At 34.1% G+C, this 19,545-nt stretch overlaps 1 protein-coding gene across 1 annotated transcript in view; it reads left to right on the top strand.

Moving 5' to 3' along the window:
• Lrriq3 (leucine rich repeats and IQ motif containing 3) overlaps positions 1 to 19,545 on the top strand; it is a 176,479-nt gene that overhangs the window by 40,977 nt on the left and 115,957 nt on the right. Inside the window, exon 4 of the mRNA XM_027950994.2 lies at positions 3,559 to 3,692. Within this exon, the coding sequence (XP_027806795.2) occupies positions 3,559 to 3,692 (134 nt within the window). The remainder of the gene's footprint in view (positions 1 to 3,558; positions 3,693 to 19,545) is intronic.

The raw sequence follows: 19,545 nt of genomic DNA, 5'->3' as shown, positions 1-19,545 counted from the left end.
TTCAGGGATGCAAGGATAGTTCAACTTACGGAAATAAGTGTAAGACATCACATCTACATACTTAAAGACAAGAATCATATCATCATCTCAATAGATGCAGGAAAAGTATTTGACAAAATACCACCCCTTCATGTTCAAAACACTAGAAAAACTAGGGATAACAGGAACATATCTCAACATTGTAAAAGCTATCTATGCTAAGCCCCAGGCCAACATCATTCTAAATAGAGACAGGTTGGAAGCATTCCCTCTAAAAATTGGAACAAGATAGGGATGCCCTCTTTCACCACTTCTATTTAACATACTTCTTTAAATAGTAGCCAGAGCAATTATACAGACCAAAAAAAAAAAAAAAAATTAAAGGGGTATGGATAGAAAAAGAAGAACTCAGATTAGCACTATTTGCTGATGATATGATTCTATACCTAGAAGACTCAAAAATATTCTACCAGAAAACTTCTAGAACTCATAAATGAATTAAGCAAATTAGCAGGATATGAAATCAATACCTTCAAATCAAATGCATTTCTATACATCACTGATGAATCCCCTGAAAGAGAAATTAGGAATATTACCCCATTCACAATACCCTCAACAAGTGAGGTAATAGACCTCTGCAATGAAAACTACAAAACACTAAAGAAAGAAATTGAAGAAGACCTTACAAGATGGAAAGACCTCCCATGCTCTTGGATAGGAAGAATTAATATTGTCAAAATGGCCATACTACCAAAAGTTTTATGCAGATTTAGTGCAATTTCTATTGAAATCCCAATGAATTCTTCATAGAAATAGTAAAAGCAATCATGAAATTCATTTGGAAAAATATGAGACCCAGAATAGTCAAAACAATCCTTAGCAAGAGGAGTAAACCAGGAGGCAACACAGTACCAGATATTAAACTATACTAGAGAGCAATGGTAACAAAAAAGGCATGGTATTGGCACCAAATAGACATGTAGACCAATGGTACAAAATATAAGACACAGAGACAACCCACATACATACAGTTATCTCTTACTAGACAAAGGCACCAAAAAAATAAATTAGAGAAAAGATAGCATATTCAACCAAATGTAGCAAAATGAATTCTATATCTTTTCCTGTACAAAACTCAACTCAAAGTGGATCAAGAACCTAGGAATTAGACCAGAGACCTTGTGCCTAACGGAAGAGAAAGTAGGCTTAAATCCTTACCATGTTGGCTTAGGAATTAACTTCCTTTACAAGACTTCTAACATGCAAGAGGTAAAAGTAAGAATCAATAAATGGTATGTTTCAAACTAAAAAGTTTACTAAGAACAAAGGAAACAATAACATGAAGAGGGTGGGGCTGAAAACTAAGATGGCGCCTAGCTAAATGCCAGTAGGAGGACACTGAAGTTGTTTTGAAACCTCCCTGATTGGCTTACTTCAATTCCGTGCTCGTGCACAGCTCGTGATCTTCATTAGAAATTATGGTATGGGTATACATGTGGATTCCTTCTGCTGATTTGACCTTTATGTTGATTGTTTCCGGCTTTTCCATGTTTTAAAATGATTGGCTTTTACTCCTTATGTATGTTGTGTGTGTTTCCTCAATAAATGAGATCATTCATTGACTGGTCTCCGGGTCTGATTGTCCTCCAGTGGGGAGGGCTGGGTGGGTGGCTGGCCAACCCTCACCTTTCTTGATCCATCCGGGTTGTGGCATGCTCTCCTAAGCCTCTCTGCGGGACGGAGTGGATAGAAGAAGCTAAAAACCCCAACAGAAGAGAGAGCCTACAGAATGGGAGAAAAATTTTTGCACCTGCACCTCAGATAGTGCACTAATCTCCAGGATATATAAAGAACTCAAAAACTTAACACCAAGAGAAACAAGTATCTCAATTAATAAATGGACTAAGGAACTGAACAGACACTTCATAGAAGAAGAAATACAATTGATTGTTCAACATTTTCATATCTAGCAATTAGAGAAATGCAAATTGAAACTACTCTAAGATTTCATCTCACTCTAGTCAGGGTGGGAAATATCAAGGTTACAAGCAACAATAAGTGTTGGTGAGCATGTGGGTAAAAAGGTTCACTTATACATTTCTGGTGAGACTGCAAATTGTGTAAACACCATGGAAAGCAGTATGGAGATTCCTCAGAAGACTTGGAATGGAACCAACATTTGAGCTAGTTATCCCAATCCTTGGCATATATCCAAATGACTTAAAATTAGCATGCTACGGACCAGCCACAACAATGTTTATAGCAGCTCAATTCACAATAGCTCAACTATGGAACCAATCTAGATACCCTTCAAGAGATGAATGGATAAAATGTGGTACATGTACATACTGGATATTACTCAGGTTAAAGAAGGATGAAATTATGACTTTTGCAGGAAAATGGAAGGAACTAGAGGATACCATGCTAAGTGAAATAAGCCAATCCCCCAAAAAACGAAGGCTGAATGTTTTCTCAATTATTGGATTCTGATCCATATTGGAAGTTGTGGTAGGGAAGAATGAAGGAACTTTGGATTGTGCACAGAGGAGTGAGGGGAGGGGAGGAGCTCAGGGATGGGAAGAATGGTGGAATGAGAGTAACATTATTACCCTGTATACATGTATGATTACACTATTGGTGTGACTCTGAAAAATGTACATCCATAGGAATGAGAAGTTGTGCTTCATTTGTGTACAGTATGTCAAAATGCATTCTACTATCATGTATAAGTAATTAGGACAAAATTTTACAAGTTATATAGGATATCTTTCTCAAAGGAGTGTGCTATGTTCCAAAAAAAAAGCATCTAACATCCTAGTTAAGTATAACAAAAATTTTAACTGCTATAAATTAGTTTTCTTTATGGTGATTCACAAACTAAGAGTTTCATTGGACACAGCTTATAACACTATTTTTCAGAAAACAAGGTGACTATAGTCAAACTTTTACCTGTGTTAGCACATTGAAAGAAAAATCTTGAATGAAGAAACTTATCAAGAATCTTGCATGCTGTACACAGCACTGAAATTATTTGATGCTTCTAATTTTTGATAATTTTTAAATAAAAATATGAATTTTTTATTATTTTTTGGTGCTTTGTATTTGTACATATTGATGGGATTTATTGTTATGTATTCGTACATGCACACAATATAACAATATAATTTGACCCATATCACACTCCAGCATTTCCCTCCTCCCTCCCTACCTCTTGCCCCTTAATCCCTTTCCTCTACTGATCTCTCTTTCATTTTTAGGAGATCCACTCCCAATGTTATCTTCCCTTTTCCTCTCTAGTTTCCACATATGAGAGAAAATACACAGGACCTTAAGCTTCTGAGTTTGACTTATTGATGGTCTCTAGTTCCATTTATTTTTCTGCAAATGCCATAATTTTATTTTTCTTTATGGTTGAATAAAACTCCATTGTGTTTAAAAATTACTTTTTAAATATTATGCCTATAAGATACCTATGAATATTTTATGGGTTTATTTATATCACTAGATTACCAAGTATAAAATACCTTCTGGAAAAAGTTTTATGAAAGATAAAATTATTGAATTCTTTTCTTTATACAGGGAACCACCTATGAGGATGAGCTTAATAATATTAAATATGTTATTTCAAGTATTAATAAAATTCTGGCTCATAATTCACCAGTTTTGATTGTTCAAAGATGGATACGTGGCTTTTTAATTAGAAAAAAATTAAGGTATGTTTTATTTTCTTTCCCATTTGAATATTCAAATAATTCGAAAATTTGTCATAAAAATTCTCTAATAATTCACATTTTTGTATTCTCTCTCCTTAAAATGATATTTATACACCATTTGACCTAAGTTACAGAAAATAACAGACTTTGTATTGATGTATTAGAGTATTTATAATTATCAAGTTTTGATACTTTATTTTTTGTTTAAATAAACTATAAAGTAACTAATCAATACTTTTTTATAAGCATTGTTTGAATAATTCTGATAGTGTTTAAAGTTTATACTTAAAAGTATAAATCAAAACCACATTGATATTCTGTAATGTAATGAGATATAATAGAAATAGAAATCATGAACTATATAATGTAATATAATAAAAATATAAACATTAAAATATGTATGAGGATTTTAAGTTTTGTATAAATCTAAAGATAATTTTGCTGAGATATCTGCTAATACATCAATCTGTTTTATCCTTAATTAGTTGTTCTTTCCTCTCTGGAACTGATCTTTGCAAATAAAGGAAAATCTTTCTTGCTAGAACCTTTTCACATTGTACTTGGAGAAGTAAAGTAGGATACTGTGTCATCAATATATGTGTAATTTCCAAATATCAAACTTGTGAAAAATAAATGAACATTTTCATATAGCTTATTTTCAGTTGTGTAATGACAATATTCAGAAGATGGAAATGCAATTTGTATATAAGTAGAATTAAAATAGGTACAGATTAGAACAGTGAATGTTTCCTGAGAACGCAAGATTAGGAAGTTTCACCAAAATGAGATTCAGCATTCTGTAGTAAGGTAGAATGTCTTCCTTTCTCAGCCTACATGTGTTAAATCATACTTGTTGATAGTCCTGATAAAGAGAGACAGGTATAGGGACAGGTAGCAAAGTTGACAGTAATACAGTGTCTGAAAGTTCTGAGGAGTGATTCCATATACTTTTCAAACCAAGGTCAAATTATAAGGAAGAATGTGTTCAGAAAATGGGAATATGTGAAAACATTGGAATAAAGGATATGGAAAAGGATCAGGTGGTTGCTGACAGGTGCATCTTTATTTAAATATTATTTCAGTTTCGTATGTTCTATTTAAATTTAGTATGTACTTTAAATGAAATAAACATCTAATTCAGTGAAATTGGCTTTAGTTTATTCCCCAGGATTGAGTTTTCTCTCTTATAATCAAGGCACCTTCTGATACTCAGTAATGTGAGTGAGATAAAAATCTTTCTTCATGGAAACAATCTCTGAAAACTCTGCATGTATGAGTAGTTTGAATGAGTTTTGTGGGGAGAGAAACCAGTAATAATAATACATCACAGTGGTTCAAGACAGACTGGTTGGAAATGCTTTCTTTCTTTAAAGTTTTGTTCTATTAAGAGCACATTACTTAACTACTGTGAGCATAAATTTCCTCATCTGTCAAATTGTAAAGAACAGGGGCTAATAGTACTTATTTCTTTGTTTGCTTGTGGGAATGGAGATCATGAATATAATGCATATAGCACCTAAAAAAGGTGGATATTACATTCTCATTAGCTGCTGTTTTTTTTTTTTAAATCATCATTATTGTTGCTGTATTTCGTGTTGTCTGCATTATTTGACTCTGAGGGATAAGTTCCTTAGATTTCTTGCTCCCTTTCAATTATATTTTCCACAGCATGCATAGAGTGATCTTTCAAAAATAGATGTCCGATCATTTTATTCACCTAATTAAAATCCTACAAGTGGCATCACACAGTTTTGTTATCACAAACACTTACCATACATGCTGCAGTTGTCTATGTAATTATCTACATCACCAGATATAATGTAAGCTCTGTGAGGTGCAGAGACTCCATTTGTACTTGTTTTCCTTATCTGTAGCATGTAACAGTACTTGACACATGTTGAGTGCTCAAAAATGTTTGTGGAGTTGATTAATACATCAATAAATGAAAAGAGTATGGGAGCTGTAATCAGAAAAGTATTTCTTAATTCATCTACGGGAAAGTGAAATCCAGAACTGGGGACACAAAATGCTGCCCTGAGAGGCTCCTCTGAGTATAGATCCCAAGTGATTAGTCTTCTTATATCTATTTCTAGCCTTGAGAAATGCCTTTCCACACTCAAAACATTTTTTAATCTTGCTTGAAAATTTTTGCTTAAACTACTTGAAATATTGTATACAGACTAAACTTAACATTATGATTAATGCTACTACATTTTAGAATGGAAGTGTTTTTAATACGGATGATAGGATATACTACGGGGAGTACATTTTCATTCTTAGAATAAAATACTATGATCAAATTGGCAGCCTCCTAAACATAGTTGGCAATTATGTTGAGGTCATAGAGAAATTATTGGTTGGTTGATGAGCTGTGAAAGAAATATAACATGGAAAATGGGGAAAAAACATTTATTACAGGTACCCTTTATGTAAAGAATTATGTTAATCCACTTTATATCATTTAGTCCACAGAGTTTTTGAGTTTGTCTTGTATTTTCTGTTGATAAGTAAAACATTAAGGATTTAAACTTGGTGGAGAGTTTAAGATATTTATTGATTGTCAGCAACTATTTCGTGTTGGTCATTTGTTGTTAGTTACAAGGAGATGAAATTGTGTATGTTAAGTCTGTAAATATTGGGTTTTATTTCTTGAATTCCATTTCTGGGCTCCTTTTACTTTCTGAAGCCCTGAAATTAACTATTTCCAGAGAGCTCTGGTCTTTTTAGTGGGGACTGATATTTGGAAACTCATATGGGAGTTCATGTGTTAATTGCTCTTGGGGTGTCATGGTTCCTGGGCCATTTCAGCAAACGGAATCTAAATTGATTATTTTTTACATTATGATTTCATATTGATTCCTTAAATACTAATTCAACACAGAGGGTTCTTAACTGCTTTCCTTCAACATTATACTTTCTTTCTACTATGAGAATCAGGATTATCAACATTATCTGTATTTTCACATGTTAACTCCATAATACAAAATAGATTTAGAATTATTGTATGTTTACTACTATCAATACACATTTAATAAAACTCGAGATTTGTTAGGTTATTTTTTTTGTCATTAGAATGGAGATATGTAATTTACATTCTCTGTTGAATAGTTATTTGTTTTATTTAGCAAAATGATATTAGTTATTTAATGATTTTGTTTCATTTTAATTTAAATATATTTCATATTTTAATAATCCATTTTTCTAGAGCATTTTATTTCATTTTTATTTGTAATTATGTTTCTTCTAATTCATTCTTTCTAAAATGGGGTTTTAAAGTATTGATTCTTTTTCTGTCCTATCACTATTTCTATTTTTCTATTTCTTTTAAATTCTAGCTTATGTTGCTTTTGTAAGTTTTATATGATTTTCTTGCTTTTACTTCATTTTGAAATAATAGGTCATAGTTTTTTTTTTAAGATAGGCTTCACTTTCTTTCTTTCATGTCTATAGTGATGTTATTATTTTCTTTTTTCTGTATTATAACAACTATACTTGATTACATAGAAATACTATTATATTGCTCTTGTTATGAGAAATTAGTTTTTCTGAACTTTAAGAAGATTTTTTACTTTTGGTTCTAACACTGCTTCTTTGTTGTTTTTGAATAATATTAAAAATATCATGATTTGCTTTCCAATTTCTATGGCTCTCTTCCTTACTATCCCCCTTTTTAATGTCAACTCTCTCTCTGTCTCTTTCTCTGCTACTACTGCTGCAGCTGCTCCTGCTCAATTTGGATTCTGTCTTCAGGACCATCTCCATAGTTATGAAATTCGACCTAGGGTACAGCTTTGGCTGCTTAGTTTTGGGGGTTCATTGTCCCACTGCTCCAGACCCTTACTGGAGATTCCATTTACATACTGTTGAAATATGTAACTCCCCCCCCACCAAGATTTGCATTTACTATTTAGTTTTTGTCCTTAAATTAACTCTACAAGCTTTCCAAGTAGTGTCTAACTTTTTTTGTTTTATTTTTACTCTTCAGATACCTAAATGCTTCCATCAATTTCCTCCTGCATAGTTGCTAACACCAGAGTGCCTTATAATATTAATGGATTTCCCCAATTGATTCATATTTCGATTTCCAAAGGATAATTTTCCATAATGAATTATTCTATAGTCATATTATGAGATGAATGGTTAGGTAAATAGCTATTTAAGAATCAAGAAAGTTAAATAGTATAATTCAAATAATTGACTACTTCTTGTATATTAAACAAAGAAAAAATTAGTGATAGTGTATGTAGGTTAAAAAAATCAGTGATAGTGGATGTAAATGGCAGGAAGATAGATTTCATCTCATTTTCCAAGAAAAATTGCTAATTATGTTTATCTGAATGATATAGTAGTGAATTTCTTTTAATAAGTAATATTAAAATAGGAGTTCTTTGAACATTGGAATTTAATAAAGAATACTTTAGCACAGTTCAGAGTTTATTAGTTATAATGCTGAAGATATTTTAGACTGTATTTCCAAGTAAATATGACTAAATATGTTTGTAGATGCATCAGAATACAGGAAGAAAACAATATACGATTATATTTAGATTAGGAACAAGGAAACTTAAAATTATCACTATTATAACTTCCTGAAACCTTTGGTGAATGTGATAAAATTTCTTTCTAGAAGAAGAAACAATATGTTTCTTTGTTTTAGTTATTTATTTGATTTGGTTTTATGTAACAGAGATTCCCCAGCCTGTGGTTTAAGCCAGGCTAAAGTTTTCTTTTTACAACAGAAGAGTCCATACTTCAAGAAGTCTAGGCCTGTGACTGCACAAACATAGGAACCCAAACTTCCTTTAATTTCCTACTTTATCTTTCTATGTTTTGTGTTCTATCCCAAACACTCTTGTGGTCCAAAATGGCCGCCCAGTTCAAATCATTTTGCATTTGGAAAACTCAGAAAGAACTTGTCACTTTACTAAAACAGCAACTATAATAAGCCTTAGTAGGAATACTATATTTCTTTTTTCCTACATTTTCTTTGCCAGAATTTAGTCATCTAGGTACATTGGCAGCAAGGGTTGCTAGAAATATGGTCTTTTGTCTGGCTATTTTGTCACATTTTGAAATTTGACTTCTATTACTAAAGCTAAAAGGGAGAATGGGAATTGAACAATGTCTAGCATTTCTACCACAAAATACATGAAAGCAAATGACAAAATAATCATATTTACTGCCCAGCAGCACTAAATGTGTATATGAAAAAAAGGAGCATATTATTGATTAAATATCTGTCTTGTGAAGAGGAAAAAAACAGAAATAATGCTCAGGTATAATTATAAAAAGCTTATAAGAAAAATGCTATAAGAAATTCGTAAAATAGAATAAAAATATGCATTGAGCATTAGAAAATGTACATAAAAATCAATAAAACTGGGATTAGTTTTTATCAAAGGGCAAGAAATTGAGAAGTAAAGAAAAAAATACATATTACCAAAATAAAGAATAAATAATAAAATACATATTACCAAGAAAAAAAAGGGTTGGGCATGGTGGTGCATGCATGTAATGCCAGCGGCTTGGAAGGCTGAAACAAGAGGAACTAGAATTTGAAGGCAGCCTCAGCAACAGTGAGGCTCTAAGAAACTCTGTGAGACCTGTCACTAAATAAAATATGAAATAGGGTTGGGCTGGAGATGTGGCTCAGTAGTTGAGTGCCCCTGAGTTCAATCCCTAGTATCCCCCCACCAAAAAGAAGAAAAGAAAAGAAAAAAATGATATTATTGCAAGTTTTACATATAGTAAAGGTAATATAATGAACAACTTTATAGCCAATAATTTAATAATTTTTATGTGAATTGGACAAATTTTTGAAGGAACACAATTTTCAAGTTGACAAAAGAAGAAAGGAAAATGCTGAATTATACTGGATATATATTAAAGAAATTGAATCTGTCTTTGAAATCAAATCTACAAGGAGACATAAGGCCTCAATAACTTTAATAGTAAATTATTCTGTATGGATAAGGAAGATATAGCACCATCATATACTCATGCATAAATTTTCCAGAGAACAAAAGAAAATACTTTCAAAGTTGTTTATTTATTTTTTCATTTTGAGAGCTCAGCAGACTGTGGATATCAAAACCTGATAAGAACATTTCAAGAAAAAAACTTCTCATGCACATAGATGTAAAAATCTTGAATAACATTAGAAAATCAGATTCAGTGATATGTAAGAAAGAATAACACCCTATCAACAATGTTTATTCCAAAAACACAAGGATAATTTAATATTAGAAATCACATCAATAGACTAAAAAGGAAGAAAAAAAGAACTACCACGAGTTTTCTTCAGTTTACTCATTAGGATGTTTACTCAAACTTGTGCAAGCTCTGTGAATTTTTGTGTAATTGATATTTGATCATCTTTCACATGGGCTAGGCAGAATTCCAAGGTGATCCACATGACCTTTACTTCCAGGTGTTTCTCCCATAATTATATTTTGATGAAGACAAAATGAAGTTTTGAAGCTACTTATTAATCAGTTGAGCTTAAAGTAGAATAACTGAATGGTTCTAACCTATGCATGTGAGATCTTAAAACACAGGGTTTTACTGGCATTGATAGAACAGAACATCAGAATTACACTTGAATTACAAAAGGAATTTGGCTTGCTGCTGCTTTTCTGATCATGTAGGAAGAAAGATTTGAGTGTGATCTTTACAAGCTGGGGGTGACTCACTACAAATAGCCAACGAGAAAACAGGAACCTTGGCCCTGCACAAATAACAGGATTCTGCTAACAACCTGGAAAAGGTTGGAAATGAATTTTTCCTTCAATCTCCAGATAAGAGCAAAAAGTAATATACTTGATTTTATTTCTTGCACTTTAGGAGTCTTGTTAAGGAAATTGGTGCCTAATCTGACATGATGAAGATTTGGACCTACTTTTTCCTCTATTAGGCGCAGGGTCTCTAGACTTATTCTTAGGTCCTTGATCCATTTTGAGTTGAGTTTTGTCTATAGTGAGAGATAGGGGTTTATTTTCATTTTACTGCATATGGATTCCCAGTTCTCCCAGCACCATTTGTTGAAAAGTCTATCTTTTCTCCACTGTATGTTTTTGGCACCTTTTATTAGTATGAGATAACTGTATTTATGTGGGTTCATCTCTGTGTCTTCTATTCTATACCATTGATCTACTTGTCTGTTTTGGTGCCAATACTATGCTATTTTTGTTAATGTAGTTTTGTAGTATAGTTTAAGGTTTGGTATTATAATGCTTCTTGCTTCACTTTTCTTGCTAAGGATTGCTTTGGCTATTCTGGGTCTGTTATTTTTCCAAATGAATTTTATGATTACTTTTTCTGTTTCTATAAGGAATGACATTGGGATTTTATTTTATTTTTTTTTAAAGAGAGAGGGGGAGAGAGAGAGAGAGAGAGAGAGAGAGAGAGAGAGAGAGAGAGAATTTTTTAATATTTATTTTTTCAGTTCTTGGCTGACACATCTTTGTTTGTACGTGGTGCTGAGGATCGAACCCGGGCGAACGCATGCCAGGCGAGCGCGCTACTGCTTGAGCCACACCCCCAGCCCCGACATTGGGATTTTAATTGGAATCACAGTGAAACTGTATAGCGCTTTGGGTAGTATGGCCATTTTGACAATATTAATTTTGCCTATCCAAGAGCATGGGAGATCTTTTCATTTCTAAGGTGTTCTTCAATTTGTTTCTTTAGTGTTCTGTAGTTTTCATTGTAGAGGTCTTTCACCTCTTTTGTTAAGTTGATTCCCAAGTATTCTTTTTAAGTTTATCATGCATGGGGTAGTTTTCTTAATTTCTCTTTCAGAGGATTCATCACTGATGTAAAGAAATGCAATAAATTTATTCATATTGATTTTATATCCTGTTACTTTGCTGAGTTCGTTAATTAATTCTAGAAGTTTTTTTTTATATTGTTATCTTTTTTTAAAATTTTTATTGTTGGTTGTTCAAAACATTACATAGTTCTTGATATATCATATTTCACATTTTGATTCAAGTGGGATATGAACTCCCATTTTTACCCTGTATACAGATTGCAGAATCACATCAGTTACACATCCATTGATTTACATATTTTCATACTAGTGTCTGTTGTATTCTGCTGCCTTTCCTATCCTCTGCTATCCCCCCTCCCTTCCCCTCCCCTCTTCTCTCTCTACCCCCTCTACTGTCATTCATTTCTCCCCCTTGTATTATTTTTCCCTTTCCCCTCACTTCCTCTTGTATGTAATTTTGTATAACCCTGAGGGTCTCCTTCCAATTCCATGCAATTTCCCTTCACTCTCCCTTTCCCTCCCACCTCTCATCCCTGTTTAATGTTAATCTTCTTCTCATTCTCTTCGTCCCTACTCTGATCTTAGTTACTCTCCTTATATCAAAGAAGACATTTGGCATTTGTTTTTTAGGGATTGGCTAGCTTCACTTAGCATAATCTGCTCTAATGCCATCCATTTCCCTGCAAATTCTATGATTTTGTCATTTTTAATGCAGAGTAATACTCCATTGTGTATAAATGCCACATTTTTTTTATCCATTCGTCTATTGAAGGGCATCTAGGTTGGTTCCACAGTCTTGCTATTGTGAATTGTGCTGCTATGAACATCGATGTAGCAGTGTCCCTGTAGCATGCTCTTTTTAGGTCTTTAGGGAATAGACCAAGAAGGGGAATAGCTGGGTCAAATGGTGGTTCCATTCCCAGCTTTCCAAGAAATCTCCATACTGCTTTCCAAATTGGCCGCAACAATTTGCAGTCCCACAAGCAATGTACAAGTGTACCCTTTTCGCCACATCCTCGCCAGCACTTGTTGTTGTTTGACTTCATAATGGCTGCCAATCTTACTGGAGTGAGATGGTATCTTAGGGTGGTTTTGATTTGCATTTCTCTGACTGCTAGAGATGGTAAGCATTTTTTCATGTACTTGTTGATTGATTGTATGTCCTCCTCTGAGAAGTGTCTGTTCAGGCCCTTGGCCCATTTGTTGATTGGGTTATTTGTTATCTTATTGTCTAATTTTTTGAGTTCTTTGTATACTCTGGATATTAGGGCTCTATCAGAAGTGTGAGGAGTAAAGATTTGTTCCCAGGATGTAGGCTCCCTATTTACCTCTCTTATTGTTTCTTTTGCTGAGAAAAAACTTTTTAGTTTGAGTAAGTCCCATTTGTTGATTCTAGTTATTAACTCTTGTGCTATGGGTGTCCTATTGAGGAATTTGGAGCCCGACCCCACAGTATGTAGATCGTAGCCAACTTTTTCTTCTATCAGACGGCGTGTCTCTGATTTGATATCAAGCTCCTTGATCCATTTTGAATTAACTTTTGTGCATGGCGAGAGAAAGGGATTCAGTTTCATTTTGTTGCATATGGATTTCCAGTTTTCCCAGCACCATTTGTTGAAGATGCTATCCTTCCTCCATTGCATGCTTTTAGCCCCTTTATCAAATATAAGATAGTTGTAGTTTTGTGGATTGGTTTCTGTGTCCTCTATTCTGTACCATTGGTCCACCCGCCTGTTTTGGTACCAGTACCATGCTGTTTTTGTTACTATTGCTCTATAGTATAGTTTGAAGTCTGGTATCGCTATACCGCCTGATTCACACTTCCTGCTTAGCATTGTTTTTGCTATTCTGGGTCTTTTATTTTTCCATATGAATTTCATGATTCCTTTCTCTATTTCTACAAGAAATGCCGTTGGGATTTTGATTGGCATTGCATTAAACCTATAGAAAACTTTTGGTAAATTCGCCATTTTGATGATGTTAGTTCTGCCTATCCATGAACAGGGTATATTTTTCCATCTTCTAAAATCTTCTTCTATTTCTCTCTTTAGGGTTCTGTAGTTTTCATTGTATAAGTCTTTCACCTCTTTTGTTAGGTTGATTCCCAAGTATTTTATTTTTTTTTTGAGGATATTGTGAATGGAGTGGTTGTCCTCATTTCCATTTCAGAGGATTTGTCGCTGATATACAGGAATGCCTTGGATTTATGCGTGTTGATTTTATATCCTGCCACTTTGCTGAATTCATTTATTAGCTCTAGTAGTTTCTTTGTAGACCCTTTTGGGTCTGCTAGGTATAGAATCATGTCACTGCAAATAGTGATAACTAAAGTTCTTCTTTTCCTATTTTTATGCCTTTAATTTCTTTCTTCTGTCTAATTGCTCTGGCCAGTGTTTCGAGAACTATGTTGAACAGAAGTGGTGAGAGAGGGCATCCCTGTCTTGTTCCAGATTTTAGAGGGAATGCCTTCAATTTTTCTCCATTCAGAATGATGCTAGCCTGAGGCTTAGCATAGATTGCTTTTACAATATTGAGGTATGTTCCTGTTATCCCTAGTTTTTCTAGAGTTTTGAACATAAAGGGATGCTGTACTTTGTCGAATGCTTTTTCCGCATCTATCGAGATGATCATATGGTTCTTGTTTTTAAGTCGATTGATGTGGTGAATAACATTTATTGATTTCCGTATATTGAACCAGCCTTGCATCCCAGGGATGAATCCTACTTGATCATGGTGCACAATTTTTTTGATATGTTTTTGTATCCGATTCGCCAGAATTTTATTGAGGATTTTTGCATCTAGGTTCATTAGAGATATTGGTCTGTAGTTTTCTTTCTTTGAAGTGTCTTTGTCTGGTTTAGGAATCAGGGTGATGTTGGCCTCGTAGAATGAATTTGGAAGTTCTCCCTCTTTTTCTGTTTCCTGAAATAGCTTGAAAAGTATTGGTGTTAGTTCCTCTTTAAAAGTTTTGTAAAACTCTGCTGTATACCCATCCGGTCCTGGGCTTTTCTTAGTTGGTAGTCTTTTGATGGTTTCTTCTATTTCCTCAATTGATATTGGTCTGTTTAGGTTGTCTATATCCTCCTGACTCAATCTGGGCAGATCATATGACTTAAGAAATTTATCTATGCCTTCACTATCTTCTAATTTATTGGAGTATAAGGATTCAAAATAATTTCTGATTATCTTCTGTATTTCTGAAGTGTCTGTTGTTGTATTGCCTTTTTCATCCCATATGCTAGTAATTTGAGTTCTCTCTCTTCTTCTCTTCGTTAGCATGGCTAAGGGTCTGTCGATTTTATTTATTTTTTCGAAGAACCAACTTTTAGTTTTGTCAATTTTTTCAATTGTTTCTTTTGTTTCGATTTCATTAATTTCAGCTCTGATTTTAATTATTTCTTGCCTTCTACTTCTTTTGCTGTTGTTTTGCTCTTCTTTTTTAATTCTAGAAGTTTTCTGGTGGAGTTTTTTTGGTCCTCTAATTATAGAATCATGGCATCATCAAATAATGATACTTTGAGTTCTTCTTTTCCTACCCATATCTCTTTAATTTCTTTCATCTAATTGCTCTGGCTATAGTTTCAAGGACTGTGTTGAATAGATGTGATGAAAGAGGGCATCCCTGTCTTGTTCCAGTTTTTAGAGGGGAAACAAACAACCCAATCAATAAATGGGCTAAGGATCTGAACAGACACTTCTCAGAAGAACAAATATATGAAAAATTTTCAACATCTCTAGTAATTAGAGAAATGCAAATCAAAACTACTCTAAGATTTTATCTCACACCAGTCAGAATGGCAGCTATCAAGAATACATACAACAATAAATGTTTGCAAAGATGTGGTGGACAAAGCACACTCATACATTACTGGTGGGACTACAAAATGATGCAACCAATCTGAAAAGCAGTATGGAGATTCCTTAGAAAACTTGGAATGGAACCATCATTTGACCCAGCTATCCCACTACTCGGTCTAAACCCAAAGGACCTAAAATCAGCATTCTATAGTAACACAGCCATGTCAATGTTCATAGCAGCTCAGTTCACAACAGCTAAACTGTGGAATCAACCTAGATGCCCTTCAATAGATGAATGGATAAATACTGTGGTATATATACACAATAGAATGTTACATAGCATTAAGAGAGAATAAAATTATGGCATTTGCAGGTAAATGGTTGGAGCTGTAGAATATCATGCTAAGTGAAATAAGCCAATCCCAAGAAACCAAAGGCTGAATGTTCTTTCTGATAAGTGGATGCTGAACCATAACTGGGGAGGATGGGGGGAGGCATGAGAAAAATGGAGGAAATTTGATTGGGCAAAGGGGAGGGAGAGAGGGTGGGGTTTATGGGGGCAGGAAAGATGGTGGAATGAGATGGACATCATTACCCTGGGTACATGTATGACTGCACATATGGTGTGATGCTACATCATGTACAACCATAGAAACGTAAAGTGGTGCTGCAATTGTGTACAATGAATCAAAATGCATTCTGCTCTTATATATATCTAATTAAAGTAAATAAATAAAAATACTGCCAAACTATATAAAATGATGAATAGTTTTGGTATATATAAGGACTCTCGTGAACATAGTATCTTCTAAATTGAGATCTATATGTATCTAATTATTTCACTGTTTGTACAACAAATCAATTGATAAGATTTAAGCCCTTTTTAAGATTAAGATAAAATTTAGCAAATGGAATTTAAAATAATTTAAAATTAAATATTAGATATCTTCTAGTATGTTTATTAACACTTAAAGATGAAACGTTGAAATTGCTCTCCCTGAGATCAGGAAACAAACACATATGTCAACTATTAGTACTCTGTCTTAACATTGTGATGGAGAAGAATATAACTAAGTGAGAAAAATAAAAACATAGCCAAAGGATTAGAAAGGAAGAAATAAAACTTTAATTACTTACCCATATCATGATTCTGTGTACAGGGTAGGAAAGTCTTAGTGGAAAAATAAATTCAATTAAAATGCTATTTAAATAAACATTAAAATTGACAATTAGAGAATGAGAAGTTACTTTTGATAATGATATGAAAAACACCATTTGTTGATTTAATCTTTGAGAGGCAGGAAAACAAGATTAGATGTGCAAATGATATATTGAGGAAATGCCTTTGATGTACCAAAGGGAAAGTACAGGAATAGGCAGGGAGAGTCTTTGGTATCACATGAATCTGATATTTATGAAGGCAAAGAGAAAAACGGATTGGACAGAAAGAGCCTCAGAGAGTGACATAATTCAAAAAAAATCTTAACCATGCCAATTGGGAATTCCTACACAAATTTGTACTTTGGAGAAATTCAGTATCAGGCATAAATGGGCCAGCATGATTACTTTTGATGTGCTCAGTCATTGGTTGGGAAAAGCATTGGTGCAAACATAGTGGTAGTTTCAAAGTAGCAGTGGCTGGGCAGAAGTCAGTCAGCTATGCACCCCATAGTGGGTTCTAAAAGAATATGTAAGCATCACACTTTTGGACACCATATACCATAAGTTAGGACACATGTTAGGAAAGATATGAATTTCTCTTTTTTAAAAAAAACAAAACTATGAAGCTTTCCTGATATAGCAAAACCACAATGAATATAGGATATATTACTTTTGTAGTAGTAGATGAATTAATATAGTAAAATGAATTAATTAAATGACATTAATGTAGTAAATTATATCAAATTTTCCCAATTGATCTGTAATCACAACGTATTCCTTATCAAAACTGTAGGAATTTTTTTTCATTTGAAAAATAATATTATGTTGGAAATTCAGGTTGGTCTGTACTCATTCTCAAATTACCACTAAAAAGATAGCAACATCCCCCTGCAAAAAACAAGCAAAAAATCCCCCCAAATACAACAACACCACCATAGAAAGATGGAGGACAAGAAAAGGACAAAGATAAAGGGATTTTAAAAATTTACAAATAGAAAGCAGATGGATGTTTGTAGGTACTTGGAAACCTATAACCTAGGTGTTAAAAGGTTGAGATATGAAATGTCCCCCAAAAGCTGATGTGTGAGACAATGCAAGAATTTTCAGAGGTGTAACCTAATAAGTGGATTAATCAACTGATTTATTATAATTAATTGGGCACTAACTTTGGGCAATTAGGGTGTAGCTGGAGGAAGTAGGTATTTGAGGGTGTGTTTTTCGGGGTTTATATTTTGTCCCTGGTAAGTGGAGTGCTCTTTTTGTCTCCCTACTTTCTGATAGCCATGTCCTGAGTTGCTTTCCTCTGCCATGCCCTTTTACCATTATGTTTTGTCTTATCTTGGATCCAGAGTTATTGAGTTAGCTGCCTGTGGACTAAAACTCTGAAAATGTGGGCCAAAATAAACATTTCTCTTCTAAGTTGTCCTCTTCAGGTCTTTTGGTCACAGCAAAACAAAGCCAACTAAAATAGAAATTGGTACTAAGAAGAGTGGTCATAGCTGTAACTAATCTGACCATATGGTTCAGAAGGTTTCTGAAATTAGGGAGAAAGATTTTGAAAAAAAAATTAGATATGCAAGCTGGAAACATTTTAGATCATTGTAAGCAGAGCTTAATGAGAGATTGGTGAGAGCTCAGGAGACCAGAATGCTGATAGGACTGTAGATGGTAAAAACTGTGCTCATGAGGTTTCAGCAGAGAAGAGGACTCTATTGGAAATTGGACTAAAGGCCATTTGCATTATGTTCTGCAAAGAAGTTGTCTAAATATTTCCATGTCCTTAGACTTTCTGTGAAACTGAATTTAAAGGTAATGGATTAATTAATCTGGCAGAAGAAATTTAAATGCAACACAGCCTTCAAAGAGTGACATAGGTGGTGGATTTTAGCCAAGTTTATTATACTAATGGAAAACAAAACAAAGCAGAAAGATTTGTAAAACTTGCAGGCTGGCCAGAAAACTGCTAATAAAATCATGCATAAGAATGTGAGGTTGTTAAAGACATTACAGCCTCTAGATAAATGCTAAATAATTTACTCAGAGACAATAAGAAAGAGGCTTGAGGAATCTCCAGAATTGGCAAGCTCACACCTATCTCAGACTCAAAGATATAAAAGCAGAAATTCCTTTGAGAAGAGGGGGTGTGGGGGCCACACACACTTGGCTTACACAGCAGGGGATAGGAAGTTGTTTTACAAAATTTAGCCACACAGGCATTCAAAATTGCTGCAGCCATTGTCCCTGGAAACCTGGCTAGTGATTAAGATGCTGGCAGACAGCAATTTCAAGGTGCTGATTCTGTAGATATGCGATGTGCTTAAATTAGGTGATCATGGAGATTTCCATAAAGATTTCAAAGGGAGACCTGGAAGACCAGGCAAAATGCAGTGGGGTTGGTATACCTAAACTGCCCCTGATATGGTGATCCATGGTGATAGGAGAAAGAAGCCAAAGCTGCATTGGAGACCCTGGAGATTAAGAAATGCCAAAAGTGTCAATGCCTCCCTAGCAAAGTTGCAGGAATCTAGCAGAGACAATCCAAGGAAGCTGCCAAGTGGACTGCAACAAGTAAGGCCATAGGGGCAGAGCTATATAAACACTTTGGAGAGAACATCACATTGCCATGTGCCCCAAATGCTAGACAAGAAGATACAGAACTTGTTTGCCCATCTATATTTTGGTCTTTCTTTGGTCTCATACCTTCCTTCTCTTTCCCTTTATCTTTCTTTTGGAATGGAAATCTTTACTATATGCCTTTATAAATTGGTCATATATATACATGCCTTCTTTCTCGTTCCCTTTATCTTTCTTTTGGAATGGAAATCTTTACTATATGCCTTTATAAATTGGTCATATATAACTATCTTTTGATTTTTAGAGGGGCTAGTGCTGATAGTTTGCCTTGAGTCTTAGAGGAAACTTTGAATTTGTTGTGTAGCAGTGCTAAAACTGTTAAGACTATGGGGATTCGTAGAAATGAACTAAATATATTTTACATTGTGAGCTGGGCATGAGGTTTGGAGGACCAAGGGTAAAATGTTTTCGATATGAGGTATTTCCCAAAATCTTGATACTGATTTTAGAAATCAGGAATGGATCCTTGTTCCCCAGTGTTAATGATTA

The sequence above is a fragment of the Marmota flaviventris genome, chromosome 10 (genome assembly GCF_047511675.1).
Source record: "Marmota flaviventris isolate mMarFla1 chromosome 10, mMarFla1.hap1, whole genome shotgun sequence".
Lineage (NCBI taxonomy): Eukaryota > Metazoa > Chordata > Mammalia > Rodentia > Sciuridae > Marmota > Marmota flaviventris.
Note: the sequence above shows the minus strand (reverse complement) of the source record. Positions and strands in the feature narration are given on the sequence as shown.